Genomic DNA, 23,778 nt, shown 5'->3' on the forward strand with positions numbered 1-23,778 from the left:
ATTTATGTAGTAATGTAATCCTAAGTGCATTCTCCTTATTTTGGTAAATCGTTGTCTGACTATAGTAGTTTGCAGATGCTTCCCACCAAAGTAAATAAATAAATACATACATACACAAATACACAAAAACTAAAACATAATGACATTGATGAAAACCTCTAGATAGACAAGTCTCTTTTGTGTCTCCAATAATCTGACACAGTCTGTTCTTCTGTATCTGTCATGTGTATGGGTTAAGGATGTTTCATTAGGAGTGGCCTCTTGTGATTTGAGGACAATGGACTGGACTGTAAGCTGTAAATAATGAACATAATGAGTGTTCGCCCCATCCCAGACCAACCACAGACAGACTGAAAAACACAAAAAGCCACTGGAAGCCAAGACAAAGAAAATAATAACGCAACACGTACAATTATCAGGTTAATCATCCTCCTGAAAGAAAGGCCTACTAGAAATTTCTCAAGCCAGGTTTGCTTGTCATGGTAAAGCAAACCATCACATTTAAGGCATTAACTAATGGTTATTTACATTAAGTATTAATAAGGTGAAACCAGAAAATAGTAAACAAATGCTGACAAAAACCATCTGACCAACAAAAAGCCCAAATATGTGTAATACAATGATTGTAGCCAAGGAACAACCAGTTGAAGAAGGTGGAGATAATCAGGCCCTTCTGACTTGATAACTTACTCACCTGTAGTTGATTTATTTTGCTGATGTTTGGTCAATCAATTAACGGCCTTATTAATATAACATTTCTTTGATTTTTTCTTCAAGAGCATGATGATGCATGTAATCTCAGGTGGTGTCTGAATAACATTTGGAGAAATAAGTTGGTCCTTAAAATGTCAATAAGTAGTAAAACTGAAAAGATGCAGCCTATGGCCAAGAGGAAAGGAATTGGGGTTGTAACCAGAAGGTCACTGGTTCAATCCTGGGACAGGCCAAGGGCTGGGGTCCCCTGAGCAAGGCAACCAACACCCCATTGCTCCCCAAGTGTAGATAAGTGTGGCCCACTGGGTGTGTTCACAACTGGTGTGTACTGAAGATGGGTTAAACATACAAATCACTATCACTAATTGTTGTGAGAGCAAGAAAATGACTAATAACAAACAAGATTTCCATCACAAGTTGTTAAAGACTCAGGCAAAGTCTGACCATGACTTCAAAACAAAGATTTTCACTTATGTGATACAGAAGACAACGACACACACAGGAATGTCACAAATGTTTAATTGTTTTAACCTATTGTTCTTTAATATTATTTCATTGTCAAACAATGTCATGTTACTTTTCAACTGACCAGTTAATGGACTAGTCTACTGAAAAGGGAAAATCTTATTAATTTTCTGCAGCCTGACATGGATATATGGTTATTTCAATATGCAAATAATATGAATATAAATGGTTAATGTGCTTTCTTCTACGTTTGCACTATTTGTGGCATCTATTGTTTTATTACGTTATTTGTTGTTAACGTGGTGGTTCAATTGAAAATGCGAATGCTGCTAACTGTCTATGTTTTGATTAGGTCGCACAAAATATATTTTAATCTCGGTGTGACTTCCTAATAAAATGTTGAATAAAACTCAAACATAATTTTATGAATCTTAATTGAAATTAATCTCACAGTCACTAACTGTTGTTGCTACTGTCCTCACTGTGTTATTATTTTCCTGTAAGTTGTAACGCTGACACAGAAACAACTCGAGTTTTCGCCTCATCTCCCGGCGGAAGTGGTTAGTTGAAGCGCTATTGGACTCCAGCATAGCTAGCTGGCTAGGGCGTTGCTAGCGGCAGAAAGTGGGATTTTCGCTACCTTTTTCCAAGTTGTATTCTTCTAGAAAATAACGTCCAGCATTAGAAAAAATGGCGATTGGCGTTCGCCAAAAGTTTTAAGCGTCTCGGTTTGTTTTTTGGTCGGTGCTTACAGAGGATTTGCTTGTTACTTTCTGCCCCGTTAGCTGGCCACGGAGCTAGCCTGCTTTCCATCCACGGGAATTCTGCTGAGAAACGACTGAATTCTGGAAACATGGAGTCAAGGAGCGCTGCACAGTGCTAACCGACTTCACAGACTTTTTCATACGGGCACTTTTTATTTAAAGGACATAACACGGGGACATATATCGGAAACAGTCAACGTCTATGCGGTAGTCGGTGCGTTTTTTGGACGTTGGCCGGTTCATTCTGTTGAACGGGAGTTTGCTTAGTTTGCACACGAAGCAAAGTTTTTTTTTTCCTGAAAGAGCTTGTGTGTTTTGTTAGCTGGTAGCTGGAGAGATTCAAACCCACTCTGCTCGCAGTAAAATGATTGTTCATTCAATTTAATGTGCTTGTTTTATAAACCGACCACCAAGGCATCTCTTTTTCGTTGGATCCGCGCTTGTATAACATTGGTTGCTGTTGTTTTTGCTCATTTGTGACTCGGTTCGTCTGAACTCGCGAAGTTGAGCGATTCTCATGGTCACAGGAGACTCGTCCTCCCCACGGCCACAGACAGGCATTTTTGGGAGCAGGGAATACCAAATAGGACTGGAGGAATTTCCAGCATCTTCGGAGATCATTTGAGGCACCGAGGACATTCAGCCCGAGGAGCAGGGGTGGAGGCAGACGGACGGACTACATACATCGCAGGGCCGGGGTGTCTGTTACAGTGGAAATACAGATTTGTTTACACGCTTCATTTGGGACGTGAACGAAACGGTGTCAAACAAGGAGCTCACACATGCGGGACAACTTGTGCCACCGGGTATATTTATTGTTGATGCTACAACATTGTTAAACGCCGGGGTAGGATATATACTGACTGTCCAGCTTAACACGACAGAGGGCCCACGTATTTTAAGCGCTGCACTGTAGACCCATTGCTGCTCGTATTTTTGAGTATAAGAGTATATTGGTCGATTGGACGTGTCTTGTGACAACCCTGCAGTTTCCTAGTATTAATTTATTGACCAGCAGCATTTTAAAAACCCCTGCCTGTACTTCAGACGGATGCCGGAGAAGGACGCTTCAGGATATCGCCTCATCATACTCTGGAAAATGTTAATCGGATATAATTTGCTGCAAATCTAGAACCGGAAGCCCAATGAGTGACACACAGTCTAGCTTCACTGACAGGTATGGTACACTGTGACTCCTCATGCTCTGTTCATGCACTGTCTGCACTTTACATCAACAAACTGAGGCCTCATGGAAATAAGTTATTTTATTCAAAACAGTGACTTAGCATCATGTGTGGGGAAATATGTTTTGTTATTGTTTTTATATTACTATTATATTATTATTAATATTTTTTATATTTTTTTCTATCTATCTATCTATCTATCTATCTATCTATCTATCTATCTATCTATCTATCTATCTCTCGACAGTCTGATTAACAGTCTGTTTTGCATAGTGAAGCTTTTCGTTGTGGTGACGTGCACAGTAATAACTGCGTTATACAATCTAATTACTAAGGGAAGGACACATCTTAATGGAAACTCTGCTGATCTCAGCATGGATAATGGAGTTCTCTGCAGACAGCTAAGTACCACTTGTCCAGGGAGCAAGAAGGCCTGCTGCCACTGTTTGTGTGCCAGGGAGGGAACAGTCATCTGTCTATCCTTGTACACCTTTCAACATCACAATTACCTCTAAGCCTTTAAAGCTAACCTTCCCCTACACCTATTATAACAATCTCTGGATTTAGACAAAACCTTAGCTCCGTCAAGTAATCACCTTATCTGGGCATCTGTCAGCTTAAACCCAGAGGTCGAACACTGTTGCTAAGATCAGCAGGCTAAATAATGTGTCATGGCGTGAAGGACACACAAAATCATAGAGGGATCAGTCTCAGTAGCATTCCGATAAGTTGCATTATACAGCACAGATATATTCTCTGCAGTCTTACAGGAAGATGTTTCTACTCGATGTTCTTGAAGAATATAGAGGTTTCTAGTTAAAATCAACTTTGTCAAAAAAACAAAGGAAATGAAGTTGTTGCATTACATCAAATGCATTCTACCTGAATCCCACACACCTGCAAGGAGAGCAGGTTAATACAGTGGAATGTGGGCAGTAGATTTTGTCCAAAGGAAAGCTTATTGCACAGGTGGGGAAATGAAATATTCCCATTGCTTGAGCGAGAGGCTAAAGCCCAACCCCATTTTACGTGACCCCCTTCCCCCACTGCAGTGATGGCAACATTGTCATTGTTGTGCTGTTTATTGTTTTGTTTAAACAGTATACGCCACAACACTGCAAGTAATATTGTTGACTAAACCAATACAGCTAAATAACATCTATACTTGACCGTGTCATTAGAAATGACTAACAAACATTACTTTCACCTCTGTAATGTGAGTACAATTAAATGTTAAGAAACCTAATATAAGGTTGCTATTGCTGTTAGAGGGTACATTATGTCACAGATTCAGATTTGCTGCCACCATGGAATGTTTGTGGCAGACAGTGATACAAAACTCTGTATAATTATCTTCCTTTATGTCAGAAGTGGAATGATATATTTGTTTTAGTTTCACAAGTTCTGTGTTCTAAAAATAAGAGCATGATTCACTCCATTATATTTGTGCAAAACATTGTGTACATGATGTAGGTTGGTTGCAATCTTTAGACACTATAGTCTGTGCAAGTGAATTGCCCTTTATCTTCCTAATGCACAAAAATAGAGTTTGCTTAAATTAAGAGTCACTGTTAAGGATGCAGCAATTTTGGGATGTGTTTTTCAACTGTGACTGATGAGAATGACATTATTGATTTGTGGCGTTGTGAGTCTCCTCCTCTCTCCATACATTCATCTGTATTTCCCTGTCCCTGCACTCTCATTTGGTTTGGTGTTGTGCATTTAGTTTTTGCTGTGGAGGGACTGTGCACCTAGCATCCTTTGGTTTTGGGCTGCCTGCCAATGGGTCAGTTCAGTGTGCTGTTAGCGCTTTGTCATTGAGTTCTGCTGATCTCCACGTTTTTCCCACCCTCTCCCTGAGGCCCTCCCGGGAAATGGTGCTGGTGACATCACTAATAGTAAACAATAGCATTCAGGGTGGAAGCAAACTGGCTGTCTGTACTGTGCTCCTACAGGTCCACCAGCGCAGGTTAGGTAAAGGCACTGGTTGGACAGTGTATTCAGTGTCTCCAAGTTGGAAGACAAGTGCTAAGTCATGTCTGTTGCAAATAATGATAATGATAGGCTTTCATCTGAGTCCTAAGTTTGTCCTTAATGGTTTATTATTGATGTTTCTGATGTAGTTTGATGTTAATGATGTCATTATAATTATAAAAATAGCAGCAAAAGTTTGGTCCTTGAACTGCATAAATTGACCAAACGGTCGATTTCTTATCAAAAGCACCAGCTGACAGTTTGCCTGAAATGTTTGTGGTTCAGTCTGCTTGTATGCGTCTCCTGCACTTGGCATCCCTTCCTCATAATGCAGTATGTTTTTCCTCCATCTCGCCAGCACTGACACTAGGGGAGCTGTGTCAGCTGCTCTCAATAGGGCATTTGTTTGATTTTTTTTGGAAAGTTCAACCCTTAAAAATTCTGCTTAGTAAATAATACATTTCAGTTTCAAAACATGGAGTTATATGGTACTGGTAGTTAGGATGGGACCCCAAATCCAGAAACATGTAGGGGCATGGTGAGTTTGGTGCTAAGGCACCTGTGACTATCCAGTATGAGTGTCAGTCCCACAGTCAGGTTCAGACTAAGCACTCAAAGTTTTATGGATTTTTTTTACTTCTTCATGGCTGCAGTTGGGTAGAGAGGGGAGAGAAAAAGTCGGTAGTACACAGACTTTTGCATCTTTCACAAAACAGGGCAGTGACAATGGAGTTATGTTTTTGGCCGTGTTTGTCTGTCTGTGAGCAGCATGGCTCAAATAGTAAAATATTGATTTTGATTAAAATGTCCGGGGATATATTGGCCTAAGGAAGATAATTTTAAGATTTAGTGTAGATCCGGATCCACATCAAAAAGATTAAGTTTTTTGTAAAGACAAAATTTAATAAGACAGGAGTGTGATGACACTGTGGGAAACTGAGCAGCCATAGCTGGGGGTTGCCCTTTCTAAGTGCTTTCTCTCGTGGATTGATGCTAAAAAGCATCAACTCAGGAACCATATTTGAGAACTAGACAAAATCTTTATACATGCTGTTGTGCACTCAGATCCCTCAGTGGTGTGTATTCTCATCAGGTCTGTAAATGCATTCACTTATTCCTTTAAGATGAAATCAAGAGCAGAATTAGAATTATAATACTAACTGTACCTTAATCCCAGTTATGATAGCTTATCATACGTTCTTCAATTTCCATTGTTTTCGAACAAGTGACCAAGTCCTCATAAGAATCTGAACTCGCATTCTGAAGCCTCCAGAATTTTTCTTTGGTTGAGGCCATGTTGACATTTTGCAAATGTAATTTCACATGCATCACCTGACCTGTCATCTATTACTGTCATTATTGGATGATACCAGCTGTCATCACACTGGTACCCATTCACGTGTGCCATGTGTTATCTAGTAAACAGGAACCTAATTAAAACAAAACAAGATATTGAGACCATTAACTCGGGATGATGTGTACTGACTGAATGAAGATCCATTTTCTCATAGATGCCCACTGGTGGTTATTCAGTACATTAGTACTTTTTGAAGACTTCACCAAGGAAACAAGAAGTCAGTTGTGGGTGGAGGATTATATTTTTGTGAATGTGAGGGCTGTGGCTGAAAGGATTATATATTTGTGTTCTCTTTTTTCTTTGATTGTTTATCTCAAGAACGTATTGTTGTCAAATGTAAATATCTCGTAGCATCAAATCTATTATATTCTTGTGAATGCAGTACATTAGTGCCTTGAGGCAATTTACGTTTTCTTTGATGGTCAAAGGTCAAAGCCACTTACTTACTGTTGCAATTGCAGTTGTTGTGGCATATTAAATGAAGTGTCCTGCGCCTAAATGACTGAAGAAAATTCTTGGTCTTGTTTATTTATAAATTGTGAATGAGAACTTTAGGAGGACTCGCACATAGATGTCACTTTGGCAAGCACACACCAACTCTCACCATACTCTGTTCATTCTCACCAGGTCCTATTTCACTCTTACACACACGCTCTCAGTCACACCAGTGTTTTATTCCACTCTTGCATCAGCCACCCGCTTTCATCCATTATCACTGCAATTAAACCGTTCCTTTCCGGTTGAGGGCATTTACAATTGCATCATTTGTACTTTTGAAGTTACAAATGAAAAGTGAACAGGGATTTTGTTTCCAAAAAATAACCCATTCTGTGTGAATGCTCGATCTGTTTGTGTTTTGTAAGGGCAGTTATTATTTAGTTATCTTAGTCACGTTGAGGGTGGCTAAAAGAAATTGAGATAGAAAAAGAGAGATATATTGCAGAGAGGAAAGAACCAGGTGATGCTCCAGGAGTAGTAATGTTATAAAGTGGGAGGGGTCTGAACAGTAGCTGAGGCTGTGTGCTGATGGACTTGGGGTCTGTCACCCAGTTCTGTGATCCTGATGCTTGTAGACACCTTTTACAATTCTGCCTTGTTAGCCAAGATAGCTGCAGGGCTCTAGCATTACTTCCACTTCACAAAAGACTGAATCACAACAATGGAGAGAAATGGACAAGGAGAGAGAGCTTTCTTACCCAAGTGTCATGCACTCACATGTCCATGTGGGTTCTTAGCCATGAAGTAGGCTAGTGCCTTCAAGCTTGCTGTGCTTGATATTCTGCCTTGCCCCATGAGATACTGTACACTATAATAGAGACAATTTATTCAAAGGAAAAAAAAGAAACTCTGTATTTTAATGATACCACTGTGTTAAAAAGTCAGTATTACGATATACTGATATATGATATTTATTGAGATATTGTGATAGTATCCACACAGACACTTAATGATTTTTGTAATTGTAATACAGCTCTAATGATAATGCTGGAGCTAACCAACAGCCAACCAACCACCATTTACAATAGTAAAACCAAAGGTTTGAGTCAGGTAACATGCATATTTTCAGGACTTCGTTCTTCATTCACCCTCCTAAGCCCCCTACCTCTGCTCTTAATCTTACTCTCACACTTGTGTCCATCGTATTCTCTAGTTCTTGAGCTGAGCCATAATCCATGAGAGGCATGGGATGATGATATCTGTAGTTCTCACTTTCCTCCTCTCTGCTCCATGGTGGCTGAACAGTACTTGCTAGTAAGGCCACTGTTGTTTCAGAGCTGCAGAGGAGGCACAATTTTGCAAAGATTCATACACTCACCAATGCCCAGTCTGACATTTTGGGTAGTTCATGAGCATTTCCTATACTGGTATCAGAACATCTGAAAATGTATGCTGTCACTGAATGCAGGGAATTTAACATGGTCACAAATCACATGGAAAGAGGTTGCTGTTTATCTGTCGATGCTTGTGGCAGATAAGAGCTGTAATTCATAATGAATAATGGATTATAGTTTGTGAGGTTGCCTACTATGACAACAATCAGTGCTTTGAGTCACACAGACCAGTCCTTGATCTGGGAAAGGGGTTGTTGTAGAGAGACCAAAAACTTGCTGCAGCACTGTGACCGCACTGCCTGTTTGTGCTGATCCAGGGGTGACTAGACAGTATCACACTGCTATTCTGTCTTTACAATACCATACTTTCGGTTAATAACCTGCAATGTTGAGTGAAAGGCACTTTTTTTCTGGATGCCTTCAAAATACAGAAGAAGAAAATGGTTAAATGATTACACCTTTGCCATAAGAATCAGTCTTCTTGTTGCCCCATGAGTGTCCCATTGAAGGACTTTTTCCATTAGTTATGAATCACTCAGTGTATTAAGTATCATCTGGCTTGTTTTTTTTGTTCACACAGTGTAATAGATGGAACTGTTTTATAGCTTTGGGGAGAAGTGTCAGTAATGTGCTTTTACTCCTGTTGCATCAGCTGAAATGTCATAGTTATGCATCTCACAGCTGTTTAGAGATCACTGCAGGATAACAAATCATTATAATTGTTTCACATGTCAAGGTGTCCTTGGATGGTAGAAATATCAACATATCTCACACTCTTGTGCAAAAATAAGCACCGTCCCCCTCAAAACCAATTCATCGGGATATTAATACGTTATCAGGAGAATCGGCTCATTTTCTCAGTTACTCCCAGATTAAGAAGAAAAAGTTATCCACGTTTGGAAGGCCTCACAACCAGCAGCAGTGTCGACAGTCTAGCATGTTGAACTACTTCCTTTACTTTCCCAGAGCTGGAGGACAGCAGACGGCATAGCGTTAAGAAATGTCTATCCCCCGGCCCTCATGTTAGGAATCCTGATGAGGTTTATTGGGGCAGAAAGGGCACAGTTTTCCCCCCTGAGGCTGTAGCTTGAGCTCAAGAGCTATTGCTCTTGTCTCTCAAACACACAGCACGTCCCTCTTACTGAGTTTGTCCCTGTCTCATACACTCACTTAACTCTTAAAAAAACATCACATCAGTGTGCATAATACTACGTCATTGCACTGTCAAGGTCACCTGTTGAGAGTGACATCAATTACATGTATTGCTAGACTGCACTCTAATACAGACACTGTTTTGAAGTGAGTGTGACGGTATGAGTGTAGACTCTCTCTCTCAGTGGCAGGGAGTGGAAAGCAGTGATGTCATGCAGGCTGGTGTGTTTTGTGAGTGCACCCACATTGTGTGACTCAGGTATAAAGATTAGATAAACTGTGTGTGTGTTGTCTTACACTGGCAGGATGCATCCTTGAATCAAGCTGTTGAAGAAGCTGTTGAACTGCATCACTGAGATAAAATCACAGAACTGTTTTAAAGAGGAGGTAATGGCATGAATGGTTGGCTGGCTGAAAAAGCGAAGGCCAGTTCTGTAAGCTACTTGGCAGGACAGTCTCTCAACTCGGCACAAAAACCAGCTAAGGAAACCGTATCATTACCATGGAATTTGATTCCAAATCTGCCAATTTTTATAGCTTAGTCTGACATCTAAGGATGTGTGGCAGTGTGCAAGAGGGATATGTTGTATTTCACTTCCTGGAATGGAACACACCTCAGTCTGCTCTCTGCAGCCTGCAGGCAACTCCCAAAACCTCTCCCAGTTTTAGACGAGGCCCCACCTCTCCCAGCACCAATAACACCTTAGCTGTGATTTGTGTAGCTCTGCTTCTGGTTGGAGACAAAACTTCAACAGCAACTGTGAGTCGAGTGAGTCGAGTGAATCAGCGTGCTGCATGCAGCTGTGCAATTGAGTAACATTTAGCAAAGGAAAAGTGTTCAGATTATGTCAGCTCTTCTTCATTGTGGCCTTGAATGCATTTGCATTCACACTGGAAAAAAAAAAAATTCTTCACGGATCACCTACAAATGTGGTCTCAGTGATCAGATCTCAAATGAGTCCCAAGTGCATCTTGGGTGTGTTCATGTCTGTACTTTGTTATGCTGACACATGATCACATTACCCTAGATAGTTACTAGGTGTATAGAGTCACATGCCTTATTGAGAATACTTACGTTCTTTTTTATTTGTATTCTTTTTTTTCATGGGCATATCTAAATTCGATCCATATTGGTATTTAAATAGAATTTCGCAAATCTGATTTGAAGTGGAACCAGATAAAATTTTATACGGTTGCATCTGATTTAGAACTCACTTGATTGCCCAAATGTTTTTTTGGATTTCAGGTTGTCTTTTGCATTGGTCTCATTGCACCACACAACAACGTCAAAACTGGTGACGTAACCTTTCACTGCAAATTGAACCTGGCTGTGATTACAGCATACAACCTTGCAATAAATGTGTCTCCTTCTCCTCCATCACCAACCTTTTGTGTGCACCGGTCCTGCACCACAACTTGGCAGGGAGATAGCTTGGAGAGCTAAATGATGCATTGCACCCTGTTCTTCCTGCAACTTTGCTTGAAATCTGTCTCACATACAGGCATCCCTACATAGTGATCAGTGCAACACATGCAGATAGAGTGGACACATAATCCTAAATATGATTACTTGCTTTGTTGTGCGAAAGCTAGTCTAAACATAGCCATAGATAGTTAGGGAGACAGAGACTGTGAACATCAGTCCGTCTTCCATGTAGTTTAAAGTTCTTTGACATAAATATGTTTTTCATGTCAGCTGAATTTCAAGACTATCATGATCATGTGATTACCAGAGCCTGGTTGTTAGAGGTGTCAGCATGAAGTTGAGACTTTCTCAACTCTTCCCTGTGGTGTACCTAAGATCTACTGTTGAGCAAAATGCTGATTCTGTCCAACATTTTTTTTATCTGGCGATTGCAAGACTATCCCTATTTTCAGTGTTTTAAAATGTGAAATGTGTGGATTATAATGCAACTCAAGTTAAAAATTAAAACCTAAAGAGCTTCTTCGGAATTATGCAGTATTTGGGGTAGATCCTTATAGTTTACTGATTTCTTTCCTCTTTAATCCGAAGACCCTTTCACAGAAATGACTGTGTGTCAGAGTCCTGCTCCCAGAGGACTGCTTGTCCCTCCCTCTTTCACTTCTTTTTCTCTCTCCACGTCTGGTCCGGTCCCAGCCTCTCTTTTGCTGCCACTGTTGCTACAGTTGGCCCAGCTCTGCCACAGTTTTCCATCAAAACACCAAACCTCAATGGAGCATTCAAGCCCAGGCCCGCTCCACCGCTGCCCTTCCCTCCTATCCCACCCTGTTCTGACTCTGCCTTCTCTCTGCCGTTCTCACTCCCTGCATATTTAATGGACTGATCCAGGAAGAAGTCTGAGATTAAACCTTAAGACTTTCACAGCTAGATCTCCAGAATTTAATGGATTTAGGAAGTTTGATACTGAAACCTTTGTATGGCTTTGTAGATTCTTAGCAGAATAATATATTTATTGAAATATTTTTAACAACCGTGAGAACATTCCATTGCACTGTCAATGTGAGATAATATAATTTGCAACTGACATCTTCAAATTACTTATTGCTATCAGTTTAATCAAGCAATGATTTAACCTCTTATAGGCCTATTTTCAAGTTGTATTTTTCTTGTAACTGTGTATACAAAAGCAGTGGAGTAGAATGGAGTAGAAAAATTAACAAGGATGTGAAACCATGTAGTTCTGAACTAATTAGAGCTATGGCCGTGTGGCAGTGAAGATACAGAGTCACTGCAGCAAACATCTCTTTGGATTTGCTTTACTATAATGTCTCATTGGCAACTATAACAGTATACACAACTGACTGTATGTTAGACACATCTCAGCTAAAAGTCTGAGAAGAAGCTAATTTTGGAAAGCGGGTCCCAGAGTGGGGGAAATCTCAAAATGCCACCCCTGCATTTTTGTGTATACAACCGATATGCTACTTTGGGAAAACCTCTCTCTCTTGTGTTTGGTCTATTCATTTCATGATAACGTCTATTTTCTTTCCTTATTCCCCATGGCATGGTTCATTTTGTCTCTGTTATTGTGCAGCAGCAGATGTAGATATACATTTTCTTCATTGTGCAGAATGAATAAACTTAAAATAACATTTGGAGAAGGTGCAAGCATAGAAGTCAAGGAGGTAGCAGCTTATTCAGTCAAGTGTTTTAGTCATTAGTCATATCAGGGGCACTGGTGTGTTTGTTGATATCCGAATATACGTCGTAAAGGCAATGTTGGCCAATATTTATATTGTGCCAATAATATCGTGCATCCCTTGTATACTTATTTGAATAAAGCTTTATTTACCTCATGAAGAAGAAGTTAAAAGTTATTTTTGTCACTGAAATCCAGTGTTTTGAAACGACCATTTTTCAGTTAACATTTGAACTTTTGTGCTGTGTACTGTTGTGAGAGGCTCCATTCATATTTACCCAGCATTTTATTTTATTACTACACTAGCTTAGTGAACACAGTGAAGTAGGCAGGGTTTGAAGAAAAACAAACACTTAATTTTCTACTTTGGCAGGGTCGGCTAAATAAAGCGGTCTACTTTAAACATTATGTTGTTGTATTTTATTTTATTAGCAGAGGTGCTTTGATTTTTTAAATATGGCTTGTGGGTTATTGTGTCAATCGAGTAATGTATAATTCAGTATTAAGTAGAAAAGACTAACTGCATAATGTATTATTGCAGTTTTGTTTAATCACTACACTTGTATAATTGAGTCTCAATAAATTATCCTTGCGATACAAGTCAAATTGGCACAAGTATCATGATACAATCAAATCATGATTAAATCATATTGTCCCAGCTCTAATACTTTATCTATGTTTTCTGTCTCTCCGGTTGCCATGGACAGTATGTTGAAAGGTAAACAAGGAAATGCAATTCTTTCTTATAATAACTCCTTTTTGAATTGCCCGCAAGAGTGAACATATCATCTTTGTTCAGCCGAGTGTGAGTGTGTGTTTATCGCCCCTTTTAATCTGAGCTGGCAACACTCGTGGCCAGGGAAATGATGTTGTCTGTCTCTATGTCCATCCCATTCTGTTTGATGTGATATCAGAGACATTTTTTGAGGAGATTTCTACAGTTTTGACACAAACTTTCACTTGGACTCAAGGACGAACATGAACTGATTACAATTAAGTGATCATTAAGATCACCGTGACCTCAGAACTATCCTTCTCACACTCACAATCGGTATTAGTATTTTGTGAGTGTATTTCATTTGCCAAGAAACATGAAACCCACCATAATCAAAGTTAAAACATTGTTTCTATAGAAAGTACAGTGGTTTACGATTGTATTATTAGAGAAATATTAGAATAATGTTATCATGAATCCCCTTGGCTTTTTTGATGATTTGATGGATTTGTGACAGCCCTACAGTAATGATGCTGATGGTTGTGCTTTAAAACTCTCCGTGTTGTAGAATTCTATGGCTTCTGTTCAGGCTGCATTTTTGTGTTCTGTCTGATTCAGCTTTGCCAAGCATTTGAACACATTCAAGGAATCTGACTTAAATTCCATTTTGCCTTTTCATTTAATTAATTCCAAGTCACAGCACATGACATGGATGGGTGAAGGCATACATACAACAACAAGCAGAAACCTGGCAGTGTCGGGTTCTGTGTGGTAGGATATTTAGGGGTTACCATGTAGAAACGCTACCTATAATTTAAAGGTACAGTGCATTAAAAGGTTGCATCAGTGATCTGCGAAGTTATGTGTTGCCGCTAAATATATCCCTCACATTACCTTCCAAGTGTGTTGGAGAACCTATGTGGCCTTCAATTAGCATCACAAGTCAAAACATGTTTAGTTTGTTCATTAACTAAAACATGGTGGTCCAAATGAAAATCAATTCACACAATCTTCTGATTGTACACTGATATAAAAAAATGCTGGCCAAAAGTGTTGTGTTATAGTATTGTTATTATAATGATGAAATTCATTATATGTTTGACATTCTTGAAACTCCTGTTCCTGTATTTTTAAGCTCAGTGATTTATTCGTCTCGACCTGCAGTTTCCTGCACTTTTTTTTTCTTTTTTTTGTCATAAACATTAAGGATTTTCATTCTCATATACTGCTCAACATCTCCAGTGTCCAGACTTAATTTAGCTCTTTTTCCACTGTAACATTAACACCTCATTTGCCACGCTTCAAGTCTTCTCAGTCTCTGTTCTTTTAATTGACCCTTTTTCTCTTCATTCTTCCAATGTGTCTTCCACATGTCATTTAATGCTAGGGTTTACTCTGCTCAGACACTATTAGAACATTAGGTTTAGAGCATTATATTGTTTGATAAGTTAAGCATAGATGTTACAGATGGTCTGATGCATCATTTTGCCCCAGTCTCACTGTCATGTTTTCATTTGTTCCTGTATGATCTACCAAGAACAACATGTGCCTACTCAGTTTTGCCGACCCTGGGCTTGTGTGTACGCATGTCCCACTTCAGTGTGTGTTTATGTGCTGACTTTTCCATCTCTCCACTTCAGAGGTTTCTTAGGGAGTGGACTACGTAGAGTTACGTTTTTCTTTTTTCAGCTGGAGGCTCTGGAACTTATTACAGTCTGAGGCATTTTCATAAACGGGCCATTCAGCTGCCCCTGCATGAGTCTGAATGGGACACAGTGTCGCCAGGAGAAAGGGAGTAAATGTGGGCCAGTCATTCGTGAGACCTCCTCTATGCGGAAGAACTGCTGTTCTGCAATATATAATTTATCTTACAAGGGTTCCGTATTATATATATTTTGCTTTGGAAAATGAAAGTTCACCATTGCAGAAGCTTGACATTTTACAACGCATATAGTTTACTGTGTACTGCATATTTTGTTAATTTCACTAGGTCAAACACAGCTTGACATTAACATTATGGCACTGAGGAAAACATTACCTAAATAAAGAAATGCGGGCATGGCAATAAAATCTGAACATTGGTTAACATTTGTGGGATGATATCCTGGTTCAGGCATTAGACTCGTTCATGTTTTCCACATCACCACAATAAAGTTTATGTGTCATTGTATAGTTTTAGACATAATTGTATCTCTATAACAATATAACTTTCAACCCTATCACAGTGGCTTTTACATCTACATGGAAAGAAATGATCTGACTGTGCAGACCAAAATACTAAAGAGGTGTGGGGCCACCCACTTTATCCTTCTTCAGGAGGTTTTCCATACAGAGGACAATGCAGTACAATAACATATTTACATTGCCCATTCATAAAGTCACTTTCAGATAACATACATGGGAAATGTGCTTAATTTTAAGTATGGTTTGTGACTTAATTCATCCATCACAGGCTAATGGAGTTAAATTTAGTTCTGGTGTAAGAATTGCCAAGTCAGGTTTTGTAAGTAGCGTACGTCTACAGCTGCTAATAAGTGCTCTTTTTCAGTTGTTTGGAGTGTCTAAGTGAAGACGGAGACCTTAAGTCCTAAATCTTACTTTTGACTCTTCAAGGTTAAATACTAAAGATAGTGAAAACCTACTGCAATAATGAGCAGCAAGTCAATACTGGAAAAACATTGACGATATCCCTAAATTATTTAATCACTCTGTGGCAGCAGTCGGTCCCAAACAGGCCACGGATACGATTATGATATGATTACTGTCAAGTCATGATGTCTGTGAGGAACTTAAGTGTGGCAGACACAACTTGACATCTGAGGACATTTGACCTGGAAAAGGCTTTAATCCGCAGCCAAAGAACTCGGGATTATCATGTTTATCACTATGTGGTTCTCATCCAGGGGAAGCTGCTAGATTGGCATCTTGTTTTTCACTCTCCACATAGCAATTTACGGTGTCCGTCTGTTAGTCTGTCATGTCATTTTGGTTGGAGACTGATGGTCATTCTCCTTTATCTTGCAGGTTTCCCAAGAAAGCGAACAGGTAAGAATCTTCATTTTTTTCCCCTATTTAATTGTGGAGACGTGCATGCTTATGGTTAGGTAATTCTATGGCAACCCACGCACACACACTTGCAGAGCTCTAGATGAGGGAAATGAGGCAGGATTTACTAGGCCTGGTGTGCTGCAACACAGAAGTCTTCAGAGTTTGGACTAAACATACCCCACACCCTACAACCCTCCCCCCCACCCATGTACACACATACACACGCACACAGTGACTGACAAAGGGGTCCCTCTTCTAAGGGCGGCCCATCACTGCCTTTCACTGTGAACAGAACAGTGGCCTTTCACAGTTGGGGCCGGTATAGGCAGAGGCAGCCATACATAGCCTCCCAAGGTTCAAGCTCGAGTCTGGCCTTGTGGCACCTCGACTGAGGAGTGTCCTTTCTCCGGCTTTGCTCTCTGGGCACTCTGTTGAGTGGCTCCACGTCCTCCGTGGCTGTCACATTATACAGTAGACACACTCGGCATGATTCATACACTGGGAGGACCTTATGCCACACTATTCTCAATGATGAAGTGAACAATTGTAACTCCTCCTAAACCTTAATTTGCCTATAGAGTTTGCACAAGCAAGTAGCACAGCAAGATGAAATTACCCTGCGGAAAATGTTACACTTCACAAGACTACAATGTGTATGTGGCTATACATACATGGCAGATACGCATGAATGCCAAAAGTTTGCTTTTTTGTGTGCAGGATTATTATTCTCTCTTTTTCTCATGGGGTTTCCTCTCTGTCTAGAACCAGCAGCATTCTCAGTAAAGACCATCCCCCAGACAAGAAACCCAAAAGTGACAAATCCTCACTTCTCTCCAATGAGTTTGACCCTACAGGTAATTTACTGTTTTTATTTCCAGGTCCATACTGATCCTCTTCTCTGTTATGTTTTTTTATTCATGCTCTCTTTTTGCATCAGAAATCCTTTTTTCATCCTGCCTTTCTATCTATGTATGCCTCACTTTATCTTGCTACCTGCCACATGCTGTATATTTCTATCTGTCCCTCTCTCAACCATTTCTTTCTTACTCTTTTTTTCCACTCATATCACAGGCACACACACAAACAGTCTCATAAGACAAGCGTGTGGTTTGAACAAACCATGCCAGGATTGTGAAAGGTGGTGTGAACATCTTTCTCTTTATGCTTTGTGCTGTGCATACATTTTTATTTGTGTGGTCTGAGGTGAGATAATTGTTTGGGTCTTATCTTGGGACAAGTCCAACTCTGGACATTACCATTATGTCTTTATTGTCTTAGTCTGAAGTTGCAGTTTTGTACACAGACAAGCACTGGACGGTTAAACACAGCAGCTGCATGTTAAAGGTCCACACACATGGCTGTTACATCTTAAATCGTTGGGTGGTCTTGATATAGATGTTAAGGTCTTAAAGTCGCAAAGGTTGTCATGAACTCCTGTTAGCAAGTTTGTTGCAGGTCGAGATTGTTATGGTCGGTTTCAAAAATGGGCTAGTTTGATTGGGTGACCCTCCCCCATCTTATCTGCCATCAATAAGGGCAGAGTGATTTGAGATATGGCTTCTGTATTCAAAACAGAACTGAAAATCGTCTGCACCATGTGGTGGCTTATCTCAGTATGATGCAACAGAGCACAGAGAAGCTTTGGTCTCTCAGTGGTAACACAAAATAAAACCTTGTTTGTTTACGAATGTTTGAAATGATGAGAGAGATGAAGTGCACAGTGATCACAGAGGAGCAAACACACATATTATTGTCCTTAGTTAGTTTATTTTTCTTTCATAATCAAATGTATGTTATGATCTTTTGCATGCCTGATGCATGATGCATCAATATTTCAGTTTGCCTCCGACTAGACATCTGCTGTTGGCATGAATCCTTTGCTATATTTCCTCTTTGTTGCCTTTTCTGTCACAATTAGGTGCCTGGGTTTATTAGCGTGTGGGCAGGAGAAGTCACATACTCAGGGGTGATGTTAACTGATGATTCACTGCATCATAACCTGTAACATTTAAGTTATTCATTTATTTTATTTAAGTATTGCCTCTTTTTACCATCACTTTTTACCACCACTCGCAAAACAGACACACGAAATGACAGTGATCATTGCACCAGCTGTGTATGCAGCATACTAAAACAGATTGCAAATTGCTCATACTTGAGTCCTAACATGAAGGCTCTCTTCCAGTTTCCAGCTGTATACTGGAGCAGTATAGGTATATAAGTTGGGCCTTTAACAATGAAGTCACAACAAATAAGTAGAGTGAAATCTCTAGAAGAGAGAAAGAAGTTAATTTAAGGGACAACACTCCTGCCTACTCCAGCTTTCAACTATTGTTTTTATCAAACTACCTATTTATTTAATTTTTCTTCTCCCATGATTGTTTCTCTTCATGATTTTCTCTTTCCTGTTTTGTTTTTTCCTTTCCTTTTGTTTGTTCTTGTTTTCTCCGTGTTGTTTGTTTGCGGCTGTGCTGTCTGTGCTGTGATCTGCGTGGTGGGGGCTGTGGGCAGAAGCTCTGGTGGTGCAGAAGAGTGGCAGCAGCAGTGTGCTAGCAGAGGGGAGGCCTGAGTCCTGTGGTAAGATGCTCCTGCTGGAATGGCTGCTGTGACAACTAGTATCTATACATACTTCTATACAGACCCTGCTGTGAAATTGCTACTCAGTGATACTTGTAAATACTCATGTTTTATTCCCTGTAATGCATTTCATTTCATTTTTTTCAGCTCTATGTGTCTCCCAGTTGTTTTCCGTGCGACTGGGCCTGAAAAAAATAATCTGCTCATAAACTTGTGGGTGGAAAAGATAATTGAAATTTTTAGAGACATGTGGAAAATGTCCTTTTGTAGATATCGCTTAGTTTTGTTCAGCTACAATTTAATGTTGTTGACGCTCAACAACAAAAGCATAAGATCCTAACAACTGAGAAGCTTTAATTTAGGAGCATTTGTTTTGATATAAATATAGATTAGCAAATGATCCAGGTGGTTGCCCACTGTTTTTTCATAAGCAAAAGGAGTGTTTTAAACACTCCCCTAAATTGTATTCTTATTATCTGCCACAACACAGTTAAAAACTACAAAATAATGTTCTTTTTTTAACTGAGAAATGTTTTTTTGTTCAGTGGAAGGAGCACAGTTGATACTATTTAAAAGATTGATATTGGATTACCTGGAGGCAGTTGCACTGTTTACTTTTATTTCATAAACCCACTTGAGTTGGATCTAAATATTATGTTCAATATTTATGTTGAGTTCCAGTTAAGTCATCGTATAAGTGTGATTAAATATGAAACTCACACAGAGAATAATACATACATGCTTACTGGGACTCACATTAGTGTAGACTAAAGCTAAGCACCCACTGAGCAATGGGTTGAGTGACATATTTGCAGAATCCACACGTAAGCAGGGTCAATATTGAGCCTCGTCTCCCCTGTGGTGTGAACGTGTCATTTTAATCCTTTGTGCTCTTACATCTGGGATAATGTTTCTAATTCTTTCCCTGTTATTGGTGATGTGATGTGCACAAGAAGGTCTTGGGACAGAAGTTGTCAGATAATGTGAGATTTCATACCATATGGCTCCTCGTCAGTGCCTGGCCCCACAAGCAGTAAATTGACAAAACAAATTCCTTAGGCAGCTATGGAAAAATGACAGTTTGTGCCGATGACAGTCTAGTCACTGTCTAAGACACAGTGACTTAAGATGAGACTATACTGTTGTATTTAACAGTATTATAAGTATATGTCTTTGGCCGTCCACCCGTTTAGAATTGACTAAATTCACAGATGAAAGGCTGTTATTGAGGCCTCGAAGTTCTTTGACTTGTAGATTTATGAAAAGCAGTCTGACCTTTGTATGTGAAATTGTAATGACTTTCGTCTTTTTGTGATTATGTGCCTGCTGAAGGTACTCTGTCAGCGTGAAAGGTCAGTTTATTCTCTAGGGTCCATGTCCGTGTCTTTTAGCTAAAGGTGCTGATCATGGATCAGTTAAACGTCTGAATAATACATGACCATTTTCGTCTTGTCCTGATCAGGGATCGTATCAGTGATACCTTTTCATCGTGGTTTATATATACAGATGAAACGTCTCTAAAATACTACTAAATGTTAGGAAAAGCTAAAACATCGGAAGGCAAATTCACACCAGCTTTTTAACCCGTATGGCTTCATCTGTCTTGTTGACACCCTTGCCCTCTCTCGATGCCCCTTCCCCCTGCTCCCTTAGTTCTACTCCCCCCCCCCACTCCCTTCCCCCCAGGCTGTGGCTTTTGGCCTTGTCTATCTGCTCTCTGCTTTTTAAGCTCCTGTTCCTTCCATTCTCCAACCCCCACCATGCCACTGTCCTTGTTGATCGACTCATCTCTGTGGTTGATGCTGCACATTTCAATAACATCACATTGTGTTGCTTTTTGTGTGTGCTGTCCTGTCAGTCAGTCAAAACGTTAGAAAGGTGATGAAACACCTTCTAAAAATCCCGGAGACAACAAACAATCAAGAGAATAAACAACATGTATTATTTCATAATTCATGCATTTTTATTATTATTGTATTATTCTTAAAAGGTCCTTGATATACTTAGTGTTATGATTTTGCGTTATACCAATGATATTTACTTAAAATCAGACTGACTTTGAAATATTTTTTAATAAGATTTGGGTTTCTGGCCAAGTTTGACTTGACACACCACTTGTTATCCTGACAATAGTGTCTAGACTTCTGGAGATGGCTTCTGGTAATATCGTAAAGGATTTTAGGTTCAGGTTATTTCAAGTGTGCAGCACCAACATGGCCAAATTCATGTTCAAAAGCATTATTGGTCTATGAGTCTTCTTATACCAAATGGCAGCAAAAAAATATTTAAAATCATTTCAATCGCAGTTATTCAGTACAAACATGTTTTTATGGTATGGGGATTGCATACACAGACAAATATGTGTATTGTTTTGGAAAAAAACACTTCTCCTGAATGCTTTAGTTTTGTGCAGCATGTGCTTGGATTGACTTAAGAATCAAGAGCTGGTGATCATCAGCAAATTCTGATAATTTCTCTGTTGAATCTTTTTACAATATGTTTTTTTCCACACAGGTTGTGTTTGAGGCACTGATTTAACAATATAAATGTACTTCAATGACTTCAGTGTCTTCCTGGTCCTTTTTGAAGACACTGTTATGTTTTTTTCTGCCCTGTCTGTCTCACTTGCAGGTCTGGTCCAGCGATGTGTAATCATCCAGAGAGATGAAAATGGCTTTGGGCTCACGGTCAGCGGTGACAACCCAGTATTTGTGCAGCTTGTCAAAGAAGGTAAGACCGAGTCTCAAATTTAAAAAAAAAAAGGAGAAGGAAACCTGTGTTATTACAATGTTATTCCTTCTTTGATCTATGCTATTGTAATAGAGAGGTGGGCTGCTTTTACTGACTCACGGTTGTGTGATCTGAACTCATACATATCAGGAGTAACTAGGAATAGTGAGGTCATTTGTTGTAAATATCCTCTCAATTTCTGTTTCATTATGTTGTCTTTAAAGGAAGGGACTTTCACATAATACTGGGCTGTTATCAGGCCACAGAAAATATTACAGTGTCAGTACAGTAGTGGAAAGAGACGGAAGAGGAAGGAACTGATCGCACCTAATGTTGCACTGTCATCATCTGGCAGTGTTTGCCTTTCCCTGTAAAGCCTCCCATGTGTGCTACTGTTAATGACTCATCACAAAGAGAAGTCTACTTAGTTTCATTTGAATAATTTATAAAACTAAATCTCTTTGTAAACTGAGTAGCAAACGGACTGTATTATGGCGTAGCTTCTCCCATTCGTCATGTCACAAGTCTGAATTAAGCCTCTGAAACAATTAAAAGCCAAATATCATGTCACATAAACCTGTATCAGTTAGTCACAAGTTACCAGTCACACATGCCTTGACCAGTCCTTAGTCAGATGACACTGGTTCAAATATCCACCATAATCATAATAATAAAACCGAAGATCCAAGATGCACATCGCAAGTATTACATTTTCCTGTATTTGGTTAACACTTCAGCCGTTTGCTGCTGACTACAGAGTCAGACCAGTATCTCTTAATAACCTGTCTCATGCCTAAATCCCTTTGTTTGTGGTGAGCTGTGAAACAGGTCCTTCTTGTAATATAACCACTGTTATGGTCTTTTAAAATAGTCACTTTGCAACGTCATGTCTGTCAGGACTCTACGATCTATTAGAAATACCAATCGTTGCACCAACAGACTGCGTGCACGCTGTCTCCTCTGATTTTCCCCTCCATTTAATTAATTTTCATTTATTTCACTTCTCTCCTCTTGCCCTTTTGTTATTTAAAATGTGTTTCTCTCCTCTGTTTGTCAGATGGGGCTGCTATGCGAGCAGGTGTTCAGACAGGAGACAGGATCATCAAGGTAGTGTTCGTATGACTCTCTTATATCTTAGAATATACATTATCAAAATGTCCAAGGCCAATGCAGAAGCTGCAGGCTGCCATCTTGTGGTCACTTACTATCTCTGCACTCTCGGGCTAAGAGTGAAGTGAGTCCATGTGTTTAGGAAATCTTGATTGGTATTCAGTGTTATATCTTGTTTTGTTTTATATTTGTAATTATTGCACCATTACTGTCTTCCAGGTTAACGGGACTCTTGTTACACATTCTAATCACATAGAAGTGGTGAAGCTTATCAAATGTAAGTTTTAATTTCAATATTTAAGTAAAATCCACATTGGGAGAAAAAAACCTAACTGAAAAACATGTCCCTTGTGATATTTTTCCCAGCGGGCTCCTATGTGGCCCTCACAGTGTTGGGGCGCCCTCCAGGGCTCGCCCAGATCCCTCTGACTGAAGCTGAGTCTGAAATGGTGGGCATTAGTATTTCTTCTCCAAACTCTCCAGCAACAGAACGCCCGTACAGTCCTCAGGGCAGACTCTCTTCTACACATGCACCATGGGTATGAACGACATTAGTCACTACTTTTGTTTTTTTTCTTTTAAATCTTTCCTTCAAAATGTGTTCTTACTTCCTTACTATCTCCTCATTGTAGAATATGGATATGATGTATTTGCTCAAATGACATCTAGTCATCTAGTGCAAGTCAAACATCTCAACGTTCCTTTTCTTTTTTTTCCATCTACAGGATGAAAATAGCATCCAGAAGGTTGACACCTTGCAAAAGATGCAGGAGTTGCAGGTTAGCAGAACAATCATTGCCACTTACTTTTTTTAAACAGCGTATCAGTGTTTTCCTTAGTGGAGGAAATTGCAATCAACTGTCTCAACTCAGTGGTGGAATCATCTCTGATTGTCTTAATAGAACAATTTGTTAGAGTCGAAATCGGCTATTCTCAAACGCCCTTACATCCCATATCTATACTTCATTATTTCACATGCATAACTTTATATATTTAACAAAATATGAATGGTGCTGAGTCCTTGACTTGATTTC

At 39.6% G+C, this 23,778-nt stretch overlaps 1 protein-coding gene across 3 annotated transcripts in view; it reads left to right on the forward strand.

The window, feature by feature from the left end:
• The first annotated feature begins 1,738 nt into the window (after positions 1-1,738).
• Positions 1,739-23,778, forward strand: part of arhgef12a (Rho guanine nucleotide exchange factor (GEF) 12a) — a 34,235-nt gene continuing 12,195 nt past the window's right edge. Inside the window, exons 1-9 of one of the 3 annotated variants that reach the window (XM_044031810.1) lie at positions 1,739-3,120; positions 16,304-16,324; positions 17,090-17,181; positions 18,839-18,904; positions 21,536-21,634; positions 22,692-22,741; positions 22,964-23,021; positions 23,111-23,283; positions 23,470-23,523. In XM_044031810.1, coding sequence (XP_043887745.1) covers positions 3,089-3,120; positions 16,304-16,324; positions 17,090-17,181; positions 18,839-18,904; positions 21,536-21,634; positions 22,692-22,741; positions 22,964-23,021; positions 23,111-23,283; positions 23,470-23,523 — 645 coding nt within the window. In that variant the 5' untranslated portion in view covers positions 1,739-3,088. The remainder of the gene's footprint in view (positions 3,121-16,303; positions 16,325-17,089; positions 17,182-18,838; positions 18,905-21,535; positions 21,635-22,691; positions 22,742-22,963; positions 23,022-23,110; positions 23,284-23,469; positions 23,524-23,778) is intronic. The other 2 variants (XM_044031811.1, XM_044031812.1) reach the window with 2 other exon arrangements.

Source organism: Solea senegalensis, linkage group LG8, assembly GCF_019176455.1.
Source record: "Solea senegalensis isolate Sse05_10M linkage group LG8, IFAPA_SoseM_1, whole genome shotgun sequence".
Taxonomy (NCBI): domain Eukaryota; kingdom Metazoa; phylum Chordata; class Actinopteri; order Pleuronectiformes; family Soleidae; genus Solea; species Solea senegalensis.